We start from the raw sequence: 17,133 nt of genomic DNA on the forward strand, positions 1-17,133 counted from the left end.
GAGTTAAATCAGAATTAAATTAGACAGGGAAAGAAAAGGAGGGCAGGGAAAATAATCTGGCAAATAGCGGTGACCTTGAGGGCAAGATGTTGGTCTCGCACGAGAAATAGGGGAGAAATGCAAATCAGGTTCTAAAGGTTGGCAACTCAGAAGGTGGTGTCCTCAGTATTCAGAAGGGCACCTTTCACATTCAATGCCAAAGTACTTGTCTTCCCTTTATCACTGAATGTGGATGATATCACCTTTGCTGGGTGATCTAGAATGAGATCATTCATCCCATCAAGTCTATTCTAGCTGTCAATCCCATCAGCTTCCCTTTCTCTGTAAACAACTTTTTCTTATATACTCTGACAATTCTTCTGTCAACAAACTAAGGGTATTCTCCAGAAGCCAATTAATCTAACAGCACACAATTTGCTGGAGAAACTCAGCAAGTCAGACAACATCAATGGAGAGGAATAAATAGTCGTGTTTCGGGCTGAGATCCTCCATCAGGATTGGAAAGGAAAGAGGAAAGAAGCCAGAATAATAACATGGGTTTGGTGAGGGGAGCACAAGCTGGAACGCAATAGATGAAGCTAGGTGAGGGAGAAGGTGGGTGGGTGGGGAAAGGGGGGGGATGAGGTGATAGGTGGAAGAGGAAATGAGCTGAAGAAGGAGGAATCTGAAAGGAGAAGAGGGGATATAAATATCGGACTAAAATTGTACTTCTTGAACACACTAAATAAATATGGCTATTTAACTCTATCAAAAGCTTTCTTAGCATCTAATGAAATAATACATTCTGGAGTCTTAAGTGAAGAAGTATAAACAATATTCATTAACCTCCTGATATTAAAAGATGAATAACGGCTTTTAATAAATCCTGTTTGGTCCACAGAGATAATCGGAGGTAATACCTTCTCTAGCCTAGTTGCTAAAATTTTTGAAAAAATTTTTGAATCTACATTCAAAAGGGATATTGGTCTATATGATGCACAATCAGTAGGATCTTTATTCTTTTTAAGAATTAAAGAAATAGAAGCTTCATAAAACAATTGTGGTAATTTACCTAAACTGATTGCTTCTTTGAATATTCTAGCCAACCAAGGAGAGAGAATAGAGGAAAAAAACTTTAAAAATTCCACTGTAAAACCATCCAGACCAAGTGCTTTACCAGAATTCATTGATGAGATTACAGCTGTTATTTCTTCCTCTGTAATAGGATGCTGCAAAACAGCCCATGTCTTTTTTTTAGTTTAGTTGATTAATTCTGTTTAGATTAGTTTTTTTTGGGGGGGGCAGTATTTTTTTTCCTTTTCCATGTTTTTTTTAGATATTTTTCTTTGTCTTATATTATTCATTTGTATCCTATATGATTGGGAGTTTTATCATTTAAGTGTTATCTGGCTTTATAATCACGTATGTTATTTATAACAATGTATTCCCAATAATTACTACTACCATGTTATGTTTATTTTTATGAAATTAATAAAAAGATTGAAAAAGAAAAAAAGAAAGAAAAAGAAGAGAAGAGAGCAGAGTAGACCATGGAAGAAAGGGAAGGAAGAGAAACACGAGGGAAAGTGATGGACAGGTGAGGAGCAGAGAAGAGTAAGAGGGGAGTCAGAATGGGGAATGGAAAGAGAATGAAAGGGGAGGTGGAGAAATTACCAGAAGTTAGATTCTTGATGAAGTGTATTGCTCTGATTGTTAATTCCTTCATAAATACTGCCTGCTAGGCTGAGGCATCCAGCATTTTTTTGTGCGTTCCACTGCATTTCCAACATCTGTTCTTGTTTTTTATAATCTAACAGCACATCTTTTGGTGCGGCAGGAAACTGAAGCACCCGAGGAAATGCACATTGCTACACAGAGGATGTGCGAACTTCACAGGCAGCCACAGGCCAGGATCAAGCCCAAGTCCCAGGAGCTGTGAGGAAGCTGCACCAACTGCTGGACTGTCACAGCCTCAATGCAACATGTTATAGCAGGGCTATAGTTCACGCTGCAACATCACCCATTAACTTAAGATCTTCTAACTGATCTCCTTTGAAGACATCATCCCAATTCTCCCTCACGCTTCTTGTCTGCTCCATTGCCAGAAAGCAAAACCATTATTTTAAATGTTATGCACCTTCAAAGGACATAAACAGCATGTATTCAACAGTATGAAGATATGAAGACAATTATCTGGTAAGCAATATGAAAATGAAGTATTAATTAAAGCTAATAACTTTCTGGGTTAATCCATTGAGTGAGGTTATCATGACACATAATCACCACAGACATTATATATAGTCATAGAGTAACATAGCATGGAAAGAGGCTCTTCAGCCTAACTTGTCCCTGCCTACCATAGTACCCACCGAACTAGTCCTATATGCTTGCATTTTGACAACAGTCTTAACCCCTCCTATCCATATACATATCCAAATGACTCTTATATCAACGTATATTGTTGGCTTGGATTGGGTGCTCAGTGGTGAGTGCAAACAACCCAAAATCCTATAGCACGGAAGATGAGTAGACAAACTGAAGAAACAGTCAATAGAATCCAGGGTAAAAAATGCAATGAAACCTCAAAATAATTGAGATTATAGATGCTAAATGTTCCTTCATACCTCATAGATCTGTGCACAAATCTGTGATATAACAGTGCAACCAGGGGGCCAATATCAATGTCAAAGTCAAGTTCATTGTCATACACATACATACATGGATGCAATGAAAAATTTACCTGCAGCAGCATCACAGCCACATAGCATCAGATGCACAGTGACAAGAGAAAACATTAATTAATAATCTAAACTATGCAAAATTATACAAGAAAGAATCAAAATAAAAGAAATGCAGTGTAATGAAAAGTGGCTAGTTATAGTGTTGCTAAACTATAGTGATTAGAGTTCCGCTGGTTTCTTCAAGTGTTGTGGCATTTCAGGCTTCTGTACTTCTTGCCCAATGGTAGCTGTAAGAAGATGGCATGATCTGGATGGTGGGGATTTTTGATGATAGGTGTTGTCTTCCTAATACATAATGTATTGACAATATATTGAGCATGTTTTGGGTTAATGAAGCAATGAGATCCTGGGTTTTATAAATCAAGTATGAAAGGTAGGAAGTTACGTTAAACCAACAAGAAGACCGTTGTCCAATTTTGAATATTGTACTCCAGGAAGGGTGTGAAGAGTGCGGAGATTTTACAGAGAGATTTACTGAGATTATTCCAAGTACAAGAGGCTGCAGTTTTGCAGATGAACTGTAGAAGCTAGTATTGTTCTGCTTGAAGTGTAAAAGATTTGAACAATCAGCTTGAAATCTTGAAAGGCTTAGATAGAATAAATTGAAAGAATGCTTTTGGTAGCAAGAAGATTGATAAAGAGAGGAACAGGTTCAGAAATGCACTGAAAGGTGACATGAAAAAAATCACATTGGCCTGTGATTCTCTACCTGATGTACAAATTTCATAAGATGACAGAAGCTGGCACATTCTTCTTGTGACAATATCAGTTTAGGTGCTTCAGTGAAAATAGATGCCACATCCTAAAGATACGCAGTATAGTCGATTAATTGGCCAGTGTAAATTGCTTCCATTGTGTGGATGAGTTTGTTCGGTCCGTCCTGTAGATTGAGAATCCCTCGGGCCCTCTCTGCCTTTGTGCATCCATCAACGAGAACCTCCACCATCCAAGCCATGCTCTCTTCTCGCTGCTACCATATGTGAAATGGAGCTTGAGTTTTAGGTCCCACACAACCAGGTTCACAAACAATTATTACCCTACAACTATCAAGCTCCTGAACTAAAGTGAGTAACTTCACTCAACCCAACACTGAACTGATTCCACAACCTATAGACTCACTCTCAAGGACTCTACAACTTATGTTCTCAGCATTTTTATATACTTGCACAATTTGTTTTATTTTATACATTGGTTGTTAATTATGCATAGTTATTCAAAAATTCTATGGTATTTCTTATTTTTTTTTCTGTAAATACCTGCAAGAAATACCTGAAGATAGCATAAGATAACATATACATACATTGATAATAAATTTACTTTGACTTTTAGTGGAAGTATCTGCAAGGAGTTGATATGGGGAATAAAAATCAAAATTTGCATAGGATAAGTTTAAATAAGAGAGGATGAGGGAAAGAGGAAAGAATGGAATTGATAATATTTCTTCTGCAGAGAACTGAGACACGACAATAACCAAAATGGCATATCTCAATTGATGTTAATTCTGAGTCTAATTCAGATCAACTTCTTGTATCTCCAATGCACAAGCCCTGCACTTCCCCACCCACCATACATCCTATTGACAAAATATGCCAAAGACAACAGACCTGCTCAACCTCCCTGATTTCAAAATGGAGCTTTGCTAATTTTTATCAGAGTATAATCAGAGCAGCTGGGGACAATTCTGCAATAGTCATCCTATTGCTCACCTCATCATACTGTCTGGAAAAGTTGAGGGGATGTCCCACTGGCCTAACTGTATTATAACACATTCATTAATGAAGACATAAGTACTTACCAAGAGAAGACAAAAATTGAACTGTCCACTTGTATTCTCCATCAGCTGCACGATTCTGTTGGTATCATTGCTCTCAGATGTCTTCTTGACACGGTTTGTAAGCAGAAGAAAAGGATTTTCTACTTGCTGTGGTCATAAGAGTGAGTCAGAATGCATTGAAGCAAAGGGAGGGGAACATGTAGAAAATAGTAACCTATATTATAAATTAAGGATAACTGAAAAGGCCACGTTGGTCAAAGATAGGATAAAATGTCAAAAACATAAAGATAGTTTAGAGGAGCTAAGTGTAGAAGACGACTCTGGCTCCCCCCGTACGTCTTCTCCTATCATCTCTCCCCGGTGCCCCTCTTCCTTCCTTTTCTTCCATGGTCCACTCTCCTCTCTTATCAGATTCCTTCTTCTTCAGCCTTTTACCTTTTCCATCCATCATCTCCCAACTTCTCACTACATCCCCTCTCCCCAGCCACCTGGCTTCACATTATCTTACAGCTTGAATTCCATCCCCCTCCCCTCCTCACCTTCTTATTCTGGTTTCTTCCCCCTTCCTTCCCAGTCCTGATGAATGGTCTCGACCCAAAACTGTTCATTCCTTTCCATCAACGCTGCCTCACCTGCTGATTTCCTCCAGCATTTTGTGTGAGTTACTCTGGATTTCTAGCATCTGCAGAATCTCTTGTGTTTATAATTACTAAAAAGCTGCTGTGGTCTCATATCTTCAGCGACCTGAGGTCAATCCTGTGTTTTGTGTGGATGTTGTATCAGATGAAGACGGGCAGCTTAGTTGGTTCACTGGCCAGTGTAAATTACCCTTAATGCGTCGGTGGGTGGTAGGGAGTTGATAGATGTGAAGCAAAATGGATTAGTATAAAATGGATAGTTGATAATGGTTAGTGGGGACACAGAGGCCAAAGGATCTGCTTCTTTATTGCCCATCTCTAAGAACAAAGGAGAATGGTAAAGGCCAATTATGTTCAATCCTTGTGAAAGTACACTCAGTGGCCAATTTAGAATAGACCTCAGTGTGGATTCCTGCTGCTGTAGCCCATCCACTTCAAGTTTCGATGTGATGTTCTTCCACACACCACTGTTACTTTGAGCATCTAACCTCTCCCATTAACAAGGCTTTTCTGCCCACAGAACTATTCAGTGGATGTTTTTTATTTTTCGCACAATTCTCTAGGGACTGGTGTGTGTAAAGATCTCAGGAGAACACCAATTTCTATGACACTCACCTAGCACCAACAATTATTCCATGGTCAATGTCATCTAGACCACATTAATTCCCCATTCTGATATCTGATGTGAACAACCGAACCTCTTGACGATGTCTGCATGGTTTTAAGCATTAAGTTGTTGCCACATGATTGACTGGTTAGATACTTGCATTAATGAGCAAGTGTAGAAGTATAAATAAAAAGTGGCCACAGAGGGTATATACTACTGAAGGAAAAGAAGGGGGAAGATCTAAAATGATACATCATGAAAGAATAAAAACCTAGGAGAAACATCATAAAGAAAGAGTACATGGATGTCTGGGACAAGGTAGAATACAATGTGCCTTGACTTGAAGTGAAGGTAAATCAAAATTAAGAGTCTAAATAGAACAACATTAAATCAACAAGGAAAAAGCAAATAAATAAGAAAGAAGTGTTGAGATGGGGATAGGAATATGATTGCCAAGAAACAAGGTTAGATTCCAGACACCAACAGACAAAGTTGAATATAAAGTTAAATAATTGCTTTGCTTCAATAAATTGAAGAGATCAGCTGGGCTTGACATCAGAAAATGATGATTACTCTTAAAGCAAATACAATACGAGAATAAAGCCCTTTGTCCAGGTCAATTGCACCCACACATTGTAAATAAAACATAGGCAAGAAATAAGTGAAAGTTACACTGTTACACATACTGTAGTTAATAATTCATTAAAATTAGATGATTTCAAATATAATACTAATAGATAGGAAAGGAGATGGAAGTACAGTACTGTGCAAAAGTCTTGGGCACCCTAGCTGTGTGTGTGTGTGTGTGTGTGTGTGTGTGTGTGTGTGTGTGTGTTTGTGTATATATGACTCAGACTTCTGCACAGCACCGTATATGGAATCTAAAGAATAGCCAGATTAAAAGCAATGATAAGAAAAATAATGCCCACACCATACTGGAATAGACTAGTATTGATTCAGTCCATTTACTCAGAACAAATGTTCATGCTGTGGACTCCACTTATTTTGAAATTTGTTTTGCAATTAAGACCCCACAATCCTACATGGATGTTTTATATCATCTACTCATAACCAAAAAAAATTACATAGTCAAGAAAGTTTCACATGACCAATCTCATGTAATTCATTCATGAGGTCATATACAAGGTAGAATATATATCAATTTCCAAAACATCTTTCAGTTTTAATATCAGACATAGATAAGAATGCAACATGTAGTAGAAACCAAGTTAGATTCAAAGGTTAAAAATAGAAAAGGGGTCAAGTGAAGCTTGTCCAAAACGATGCAAAGTCAGAGCCTACAAGGATCAATACCGAGACCGTTAATGTTCACAATTTATACTTTAAAATCAAAAAGCTGATTTATCAAAAATGTGGATTGCAAGAAATTGGGTAAGGGATAAATATTACTGAACAGAACTGTGTATTGTTAGAATTCAGAGTGAACACAAAATTGGCAACTGAAACTTTTATGAGGTGACATGGCATTTGCTGGAAGTTTGGGGAACTGCTGGTGATGTACTCTATTTGGGTCAGCTTCCACACTGGCACATTGCGACACGAACTGAGAAATGTGCTTGAGGTTAAAATCTAATCTCCTGCTCTGCTGCTAATCTCTCACTGAGTCCAAAGGAACACAGACATCCTGAAATGAAGGGCAGTGTGCACTTTGTACATGCATCACCTCCCTGAGGTTTCTGTCACAGATGGCTAATATCAGTACCACAGTCCCTCAGTGACCTTGGTTGATAAGGTAAGTAAAGCTAAGCAGTTTACTTACAGTGCCTTGAAGATGTATTCAGCACCCCAACCCATTGTTCACATAAATGAATGAATACTACAAGCGGGGATTTTGATCAACTTAACTGAGAATTGTGAATCACAATAGAGCCCCAAAATCACGGAAAACTATGAAGCAGGAAAAACTAAAAATTCAAAACTTGAAATGTCTGCATTTCAAAAGTATTCATTCCCCCTCGCTCAGTATTTAGTTGAACCACTTCTTGCAACTGTTACACCCAGTAGTTTTTATGGATAAGTCTCTATTAGCTTTGCACAATGCGATGGAGCAAGATTTGCCCATTCCTCCTTGCAAAATTGCTCAAGCTGTGTTGGGTTAGTTGGGGTAGTGGTGGACAGCAATCTTGAGGTCTTGCCAGTGATGTTCGATCAGGTTGAGATCTGGACTCTGACTGGGCCACAAGGACATCAATTTTCTTCATTTGACACCACTCCATGATTGCTCTAGCAGTACGCTTTGGGTCGTTGTCCTGCTGAAAGATTAACTTTCTCCCCAGATTAAGATTTCTGGCAGAGGCGAGTAGGTTTTTATACAGGATTTCTCTGTATTCATCATCCCATCAATTCTGACCAGATTTCCCGTCCCTGCTGCTGAAAAGCATCCTCATAACATGATGCTATTTCCACCAGACCTTACAATAGGTATGTCATTACCTGGCTGATGTGCAGTATTACTTTTACACCACATATACTGATTAGTGTTGAAGTCAAAGTTCCACTTTAGTCACATCTCTTCCACATCATTACACTAAATTCTAAGTGATGCCTTGCAAAGTCTTTCCAGGCAATGATATGCCTTTTTTTTTTAGCCAGGGTTTCTTTCTTGCCATTCTTTCATAGATATCCTTTTTTGTTCAAGGCCTCAGAGATTGCGGAGCCATGAACTTCATCTCCAGTTACAGCCACTGACAGGTGCCTCTCTTACAGGTACAATTCTTCTCCGGTGAGTGAGGTTAGAGGGGTGGCCTGGCCTAGGATGTGGTTTCACATTTTTTCCACTTTTTCATGCTGGACCGCAATGATGGACTGCTTTGAGGTATGTTCAGTACCTTTGAATTTGTCTTGTACTCTTCTCCAGAATTTTGCTTCCCTATTTTCATTTCCCTGACTTGTCTTGAATGCACTTTTGTCTTCTTCTTGGCTTGGTCTGTTGAAAATCTACCGTACTGTTGGACCTTACATTGGGGGGGGGGGGAGTATTTACGGTATTCCATGAATTCATTGAAAACAGCTCATCCTCTAATATTCTACATCAACAAATAGGATGAGTTGATAAGGTAACATATCACACCTGCAGAAAATTAGCGGAGTAATTACAAAGGAAATGAATAGTTTTTCAGCCTCACATTTTGGTTTCTAATTTTTAGTAAATTGTTCTGAAATTTTTATTTTGATACACAATGTTTTGTAGATTAACTCAAAATGTCCCACTGCAATGTATTTTAAACTTAGAAGACGAGACAGTAAAATGTGAAAATAGCTGTGGGGGCTCCATACTTTTCAAGGCACTGTATCTTTGTTTTATGTGATGTTAATGGTTAATTCATTTATGGCAATTAAAGGATATTTTCCTTCATTTATTTATTGTTTCATGAAGTATTTTTAAATGGTTCTGTATTATCAGATATTTCAAAAGTAAGTTAAGAATGCTTTGACTGTGGCAAGTTCACAGTGACAAAGGACACCCTAGGTTGGTTTAAGAATCTACATCCTGAGGCTTACTCAATGGTTTGAGGCATGACTGTGGCACCGAGGCTTGAAGCTCAAAAAGGACCTGTGAAGCCACAAGGAATAAATGCAATCATGGGAACAATCACAGATGGCAGACTAGGTCAAGAACTGACCCTATGTATTACTTGGGAAATAAGAATCTACAATGGATAGAAGAACAAATAAAGTTGGGAGTGACAGTGCACTAAAAGTAGAGCAATATGCCTTAAAAAAGAAAAAAATCTAAAAAATTCTTTATTAAGGTGTTCCCTCGGAACCTGGAGGAGGCTAATGAAGAAGTTGCAGGGATCTTAGCAGAGATATTTAAAATACCCTTAGCCACATGTGTGGTGCTAGAGGATTGGAGGGTAGTTAATGTTGTTCTGTTGTTTTAAGAATAAGCCAAGAAATTATAGGGCAGTGAGCCAGACAACAGTAGTGGTAAAGTTAGTGTAAAGTATTCTAAGGGACTAGATATTTGAGTATTCGGATAGATAGAGATTGATTAGGGATAGTCAATATGGCTTTGTACATGGAAAATCATCTCTAACTAATCTTACAGAGTTATTTGAGGAAGTTACCAGGAACGCGGGTGAAGGAAAGGCAGTGGATGTTGTCTATATGGTTTTTAGCAAAGCCTTTGACAAGGTCCCACGTGGAAGGTTGGTCAAGAAGGTTCAGTAAATTGGCATTCAAGATGGGGTAGTAAATTGGATTAGATATTGGCTTTGTGGAAGAAGCCACAGAGTGGTTGTAGATGGTTGCCTCTCTGACTGGTGCTCTGTAACAAGTGGTTTGCCGCAGGGATTGGTGCTGGGTCCTTTGTTGTTTGTCATCTATATCAATGATATGGATGATAATGTGGTAAACTGAATCAGCAAATTTATGGATGACTCCATGATTGGGGGTGTAGTGGATAGTGAAGAACACTAACAAAGCTTGAAATGGGATCAGGACCAGCTGGAAAAATGGGATGAAAAATGGCAGATGGAATTTATTGCAGACGGGTGTGAGGTGTTGAACTTTGGGAGGACCAACCAGGGTTAGTATTACATGGTGAGCAGTAGAGCACTGAGGAGTGTAGTAGAATAGAGGGATCAGGAAATACAGATCCATAAATCCTTGAAGATGGTGTCAGATTAAGATAGGGTCAAAAGAAAGCTTTTGGCACGCTGGCCTTCATAAATCAAAGTACTAAGTACAGGAGTTGGGATGTTATGTTGAAATTATATAAGACATAGGTAGGCTTAATTTGGAGTATTGTGTGCAGCTTTGGTCATATACCCATAGGAAAGATGTAAATCAGATTGAGAGAATGCAGAAAAGATTTACAAGGATGTTGTTGGGATTTGAGGACTGGAGTTATAGGGAAAGATTGAGTAAGTTAGGACTTTATTCCTAGAACATAGAAGATTGAGGGGAGATTTGATAGAGGTATACAAAATTATGAGGGATATAGATAGGGTAAGCGTAAGCAGGCTTTTTATACTGAGGTTGAGTAAGACTGCAACTATAGGTCATGGGTTAAGGATGAAAGATGAAACGTTTATGGAGAACATGAGTGAGAACTTCTTTGCTCAGAGGGTATTGGGAGAGTGGAATGAGCTGCCAGCAGAAGTGGTGGATGTGGGGTTAATTTCAACATTTAAGAGAAATTTAGATAGGTACATGGATGAGAAGGGGTATGGAGGACCATGGTCCGGGTGCAGGTTGATGAGATTAGGCAGATTAATGGTTCAGCAAAGACTAGATGGGTTGAAGGGCCTGTTTCCGCGCTGTAGTGTCACTATGATTCTGAAACAAAAATCTATTTTTTACAATATAAGACCAAACATTAAAAATTGAAGCTAAAGAAATCAATCCTTGGCTATATTCTGGTAATATTTTGTATAACCTGGTCACTGTACTTTAAAAAATGTTATTAAGGCATTGAAGAGAACAGGTTACAAGTATGTTACCAGAAATGTAAGGATATGCCAATAGGGGTAAAATGAATTAGTTGACTCTTTAAAATTAAAGAACAAATGCATAAATGGGCAGAGACAGAATATTTCCACGTGTTGAGGGAAAATGGCTACGGGTGCGGGTGGGAGAGGGTGGAAGCAAAACACTAAACTACTGATATAAGATGGTCCAAGCAAATAAATAGGGGATTGAGAAAAAGCACGTGTAACTAGAAATGATGAGGGTGTGAAATTTGATAAATTATGAACAATTGAAGTGCACAATATCAATACATTTAATGGGATGATAATAGAGTATAGGAGGCAGAAGGGAATAGTGAGCTGTGCTAATTGTTAGGTTAGACAAGATGGTTGAATTGTCTCAGCTGAATAGCTTGTTCTTGTGTCCTGCATTTTCTATAACTGTATGCATGCGAGTGAGAAGGAAGAGCTATAAACAATTCCCATGGTCTGCTAAATGCGGAATATATCAGTGTGACTTGTCAGGGGAGTCAGTATTGCCCATGATTTCCTGCTGCTAGCTCTCAGTTTTCCATTGTTTTTAAGCTTTATACTTCATGACAGCTGGCCATGGTGAGCCCCAAGCAGATATTTTATATAGAAACCTTGCTTCAGTGATGTCATGATGACATAAACTGGGCCAGATGCCCACACTGCCTCTTCCCCAGGCATAGCGCTGGAGTAAAATCAATTGCTGCAAGTTCTCCATAAATTGACCGGAGGTTTTAAATGCAACTCAAGATATCATTGTGAAGTATCAAAGGTCATATCATCTTAAATGCGAAACTGAATAACAATTCAAAATGGATGCATTCAGCTCGAAGGAACATTACATCACTGTAAATCCAGATGATGTTACCCATCCCGTATGCTCCAAGAGTTTTGGTTCAGAATACAGGTACCCCTCTCTCTTTAGTTACTGGAAGCAATGCAATCTGAAGGTAGAATTTGATAATTTTCACATCAAATGGCAAAGTTGGGGCAGGCAACAGAGAAAACTGCACTACTGTGGAGAACTTGATATACATTGGTAAAATATTCAAAATCTAAGTTACCGCAACACTTGGAGCAAATCTCTTCAGTCCTGTTTTAAACCATTTAGGGTCTCTATTATTTTAAACATTGACTTCATAATTTCTCATTGTCTACATAAATAGTTTCATTACTGGAGGTCAGTAGTATTAACAATTAACAAGAGGCTAAAAGACATCCTTAGCAACCTTTCTTATCCTTCACAAAATGCACAGTAAAGATTTTAGAAAACATCATAAAATAGAAAAATGAAATAAGACTTAAGGTTCAAACACAGCTATACAAGGCCTGTTCTGTTTACTTTAGCACTGGCTGTGATTTTTGTACACTTGGTATGCCATTTTCTTTCCCCTCCTGTGTGTCATTGCTTAGCCAATCCTCAAAGTCTGGAGCCAAAACATGACTCCAACAAACTGAAAACTTCAGTTGACCCAAAGATAATTGTGATCCTCTAAATATCAAAGTTAACAATAACACCTGTGATTGTAAAATAGAATGATAGCAATAAACCATTGTCAAGTTCAGCTTTAAAATATCCTTCTTGAAAAATATCTGTCACACAGTGAATTATTCTATGCCACAAAGAATTCTTCTTGCTTTATGGAAATGGTTAAAATGCATCTGATTGTTAAGACATTTTGGTTTTAGAAGAGATAGGCCAGACTAGACACATGTTCCTATTACAGTGGAAATAATATATAACAGTCTGATTTTTCTTGAGATATGTGCAGGATTAAAATGCATATTATTGACACCAAAAGCACTAAATTTCATTCATATTTCAGCTGTCAGAAGAGTATTATTTCCAGGCAGTTTATTTACTCACTCATACATTCATCATATTCTTGCACTTTTGGGTGAATTACATTTTATATATTTATCTGTGCTTTTCCCTAAATTAACCTTGGAAACTCAACATGTATTAGATAAAGTAGACACTAATTTATTGCATCAAATGAGTCAATGTTTTGTGTTAACCAAAAAAAAATACAATATCACTTACAAATGAAGACATGTAAACATTTTTTCCAAGCATATTGCTTCACAGTGCCTTTCAAAATAAAAAAAAACTTGGATGAACAAAATATCTTTCTGCAAACCACTCTTCTTTTCTTTATCAAATATGTAAAACCATAACAATACAAATTATCATTTTTTGTAGTGGTTAGGATAATCCCCAAGTGCACACTTAAAATAAACTTAGACAGTCCTACTGAATATTTTGGAAACATTTATGCACATTTTAATTTTAAAAAATTTGAAAAAAATGGCGTAATTCATTTTAAGGTTGCATTAATTTTCTCAATTCATCTTAACCTCCACCTGATTCCCAACGTCATGAGATAATATGAAAAGTGTTAATGTTGCACGTAGTGCCATATACTCCGAATTTAAAAGACATTAACAAGTGGGAACGTTGAAAAAAAACGAACCAATTAAAACTGGGACAGATTGAACTGCATTGGAATTTAAAAGAAAATCTAATGAAGACCTTATCAACCGTAGGACATTGCCAGAGAAAAAAAGCAGAGCACAGAGACAGGAAAGGCTTGCTTGGAAGCACGCTCTATTTACAAGCACAGTACTCAAGCAAGATTAAATACTGCGATTTAAGACAAAAATAAAAGCCTCCTAAATCTTGAAGGTATCAAGTAAAATAAAGCTTAAAAAAGTAGATCCTTAAAGTGCATTTTCTTTATGCAATGAGTCAATGGTGCAAAATCTTGGAATCTACCTTTTTTTTTGTAAAACATTTTTATTTTATCGAAAATCCCTGAGCCTCGTGATGCCAGTAGGTAGTCAAGCAGTTTCTTTTTTGTAGTGGGGTAAGGGGGAGGGGTTGGGCGGTGGCTACTTTGTATCTCCTTTCTTTGAGTCCGGTCGCGTTTTAGAGGGCCCATATGACAGGAGCGTCTGAGTGCTTTTGTGGGACACCGTCTGTGTGCTGTTATTCCTCATGATTTTTTTCCGAGTCGAGGGATTGCTTTTGGCTGTTACTGGGGGTGGGTGGCTGTGCTGGCGCGGGTTGGGGACGGAGGATGGCGTTTTGAGGGTCTCTCTGCCCACCCTGTCAACACCTTCACCTGTAGTGGTGGCAGTGCTCGAGGTGGCTGTGTCCTTTTGCTGTTCCTCCTCCTCCTCGTCATCGCAGCAGAGGGCGTGATAGAGGACCTTGTCGCTGAAGCGCACTCTCTCCCTGGTGCCGGAGCTCCTCGAGAGCGACTTGTGACAGGGGGCACCACTGATAGTCTCCTCGCTGGATGAGTCAGGACCACAACCTGCTGGACCGTTCGGGATTAACCCTCCATTCATCAACCTGTAGTCCGGTTCTGACGGGGTGGCCGGGAGTTCCTTGTCATCCCCTCCTGGGTCACCCTTGGGTGCCTCCGGTGGCGGCTCCAGAAATGAGCAAAACTCCCAGCTGTCCGAAAGGATGTCTGGTGTGAGGAAGCCCAGCTGCCCATAGTCAGACAAAGCCCCACATCGCTCATGGTTCCTGGTCGTGTCACTGCTGGAGGTGCTGCTTACTGTGGCAATTGTCCAGTCATCTGGCTCCAACTCAAAATCAAAATCAGATGTCAGCTTGTCAATCTGTTTCACTACCTAAAGAAATCACAACATATTACCCTGTGGGAAAAGTGCATGTACACAGAAGATAGAAAAGTTCAGCACGGGAACAGGCCCTTCGGCCCATGATGTAGTGCCGAACTAATCAGACTATTAGTTAAATACCAAACCAATCTAGTCCCTTCTATTTACACAATATCCATTCCCCTCCATTCCCTGCACATTCAAGAAATACCTCTATCATATTTGCATCCAACCCTACCTAGAACCCGCCATTCTCTGTATAAAATATCTGCCCTGCACATTTCCCCAGTTACAGTGGTTCATTAAGCCTATCCATGAAAATACTAATTGATTAAAAAAAATCCACTAACAAGATGGATTGAGGGAAAATGCATTAAATACTTTACTCATTACACACATTTCCCAATGTTCTTCGGGTCTACTGATAACCGGTTAACCACAGAAGGCCGAAAATTAATGGCATAATTTGCACACAACACAGTTAATTCCAGAGAAGAGAATGTTTGCCAAACGCACACATACGTGGTTAAAAGTAGGAACGATCCTTTCAGTGATAGAAAGCCTCTAGACTGGAACCATTCAACCTACTTCAGTTAGCAGTATGCATTATACTATGCGTCTGTCGTGTGTTTACATTTAAACCTGTAAACTAATCACTGTGATTAAAAATGCTAATATGCCGTTAGTGTTCAGTGAGAGGTGATTAACGGCCAAAATGCAACAATCGTGTCTAGGAAACAGAATCAACTAAGTACCATAACGATAAGCTCCTTGTGTGTTTAAACATCAACGTTTGATATTAACTGCATGTCGATAATTATTAAGTGTGCAACCGGGGAAATGAATGAGATCGCGCGCTTTACCCTATAATAATCCGGTTTGGGGTTCGTGTTAAAATAATGCCTGGATAGTAGTTAAATAGAGTTTTAGAGAGAGCTAAAATTGGCAAGAGAGAGAGAGATAACCTTCTTCGGGGAAGGTTATAAGAAATCGGCGCTTCATTTACAATATAATTTGGTCTGCAAGGTGGAGACGGAAGTTCAGGAGCGGGCACAGGGTCTATTCCCTCATCTGAGAACCATGGCCCCCTCTTTACCCCTTCGCTCAGACCTCTCATTTCAACCTTTTGCGCCTAGTTTTTTTTTAATTATTGTTTTGCAGCTGCAAAAAATCTGCATAACCTGCAAAATTAAATCGCAGCTTAATTGAGAATTTAAGAAAATAGTATTGGGTGCTAATTTTTAAAGGGTAATTACTCTGGTTCACAGAGGCGGGATGGAGGGGAGAAAGATCTGCCTACCTCCTTCAGCTCCTTTGCCACCGCTTTCAGCTCCGCAAGGATAACTTCCAACTGATCGATGACCATTTTCATGCGGTTTCGGATCGCTTCCCTGACCGAGGGCTGTGGGGAGATCTCATTGGACTCCTGGGGAGCACCGACCCTCGATGACATTATTCAGAGAGGTGGCAAACGGCGGCCCACACCGCCCATCCTCCTCGCCGTTTCGTTCGCTGATCTTCCGTACACTTGCCAGTGTCTGAGACACAAGGGGAGGATTCACCATCTTCACGCCAAAAGTAACGCTGCCCGGGGATCTCGCTCTCGCTTCCCCGACCTCTTACATGGCTGTTCAGCACAGAGTGCTGGCGACCGGTTGGGACCTTCTGCAGGGTAGAACAAGTTTACCCCCAATCAGTCCCTATTTATCTCGTATACCAAATATATCTCCCTCCCTCCCTCCCTCTCGAGGTTTAAGAGGTGTCTGCTTGGTCACCTGGCGCTTGCGCAAATGCAGGGCAGCCCAGACAACTTTGAGCTCCGAAATTCAGGACAAACATTACCTCCAGTGCCCTCGTCCCATTTCCCCCTTCGCTTTAGCCCGAGGAGAGAAGCATAGCCGCATACAATTACACATCCTTGCGCAACTGGCCCACGGGCGCCCCTCTGCCGAGTCAAGCGCGCTTTAAGCATTCAAGCGAGCGTCGGAAATTACAATATATAACACAAGAAAGAAAAAAAATGTATACATCTCCTCGAACTCCCCACCAGCCCGCTACCAACTCAGGCGCCGTGCAATGCTGCGGTTATAGATGCACTTTAAACAGCCAGCATCGTCAGACGATGATGAGGTGAGTTTTCCTCCTTACCAACCTCTCTCTCTGCATGCATGTATCTATAAGTACTGATAGGGGAGGAAGGTGAAGATAATTCTCGTAGAACATCATAGATACTGACGCGAGCGTGCGTACGTGTGCCCTGCATTCCACCAACACACACACACACACACACACACAC

At 39.6% G+C, this 17,133-nt stretch overlaps 1 protein-coding gene across 1 annotated transcript; it reads right to left on the bottom strand.

The window, feature by feature from the left end:
• Window positions 1–14,053: 14,053 nt before the first annotated feature.
• LOC140211814 (inhibitory synaptic factor 1-like) lies at window positions 14,054–16,259 on the bottom strand. Its single transcript, XM_072281965.1, has 2 exons — window positions 16,138–16,259; window positions 14,054–14,849 (listed from the first exon to the last, which is right to left on the bottom strand). Exons 1-2 carry the CDS (start codon window positions 16,207–16,209, stop codon window positions 14,097–14,099), a joined length of 825 nt encoding a protein of 274 aa, XP_072138066.1. The 5' UTR covers window positions 16,210–16,259; the 3' UTR covers window positions 14,054–14,096.
• Between the last annotated feature and the right edge of the window lie 874 nt (window positions 16,260–17,133).

This window comes from Mobula birostris, chromosome 18 (genome assembly GCF_030028105.1).
Source record: "Mobula birostris isolate sMobBir1 chromosome 18, sMobBir1.hap1, whole genome shotgun sequence".
Taxonomy (NCBI): domain Eukaryota; kingdom Metazoa; phylum Chordata; class Chondrichthyes; order Myliobatiformes; family Myliobatidae; genus Mobula; species Mobula birostris.

Coding starts and splice junctions, on each gene's coding strand:
- LOC140211814 (XM_072281965.1), bottom strand. CDS start 16,209: ATGAAAATGGTCATCGATCAGTTGGAAGTTATCCTTGCGGAGCTGAAA. Junction 14,850..16,137: donor TGGCAAAGGAGCTGAAGGAG/GTAGGCAGATCT, acceptor TGATTTCTTTAG/GTAGTGAAACAGATTGACAA.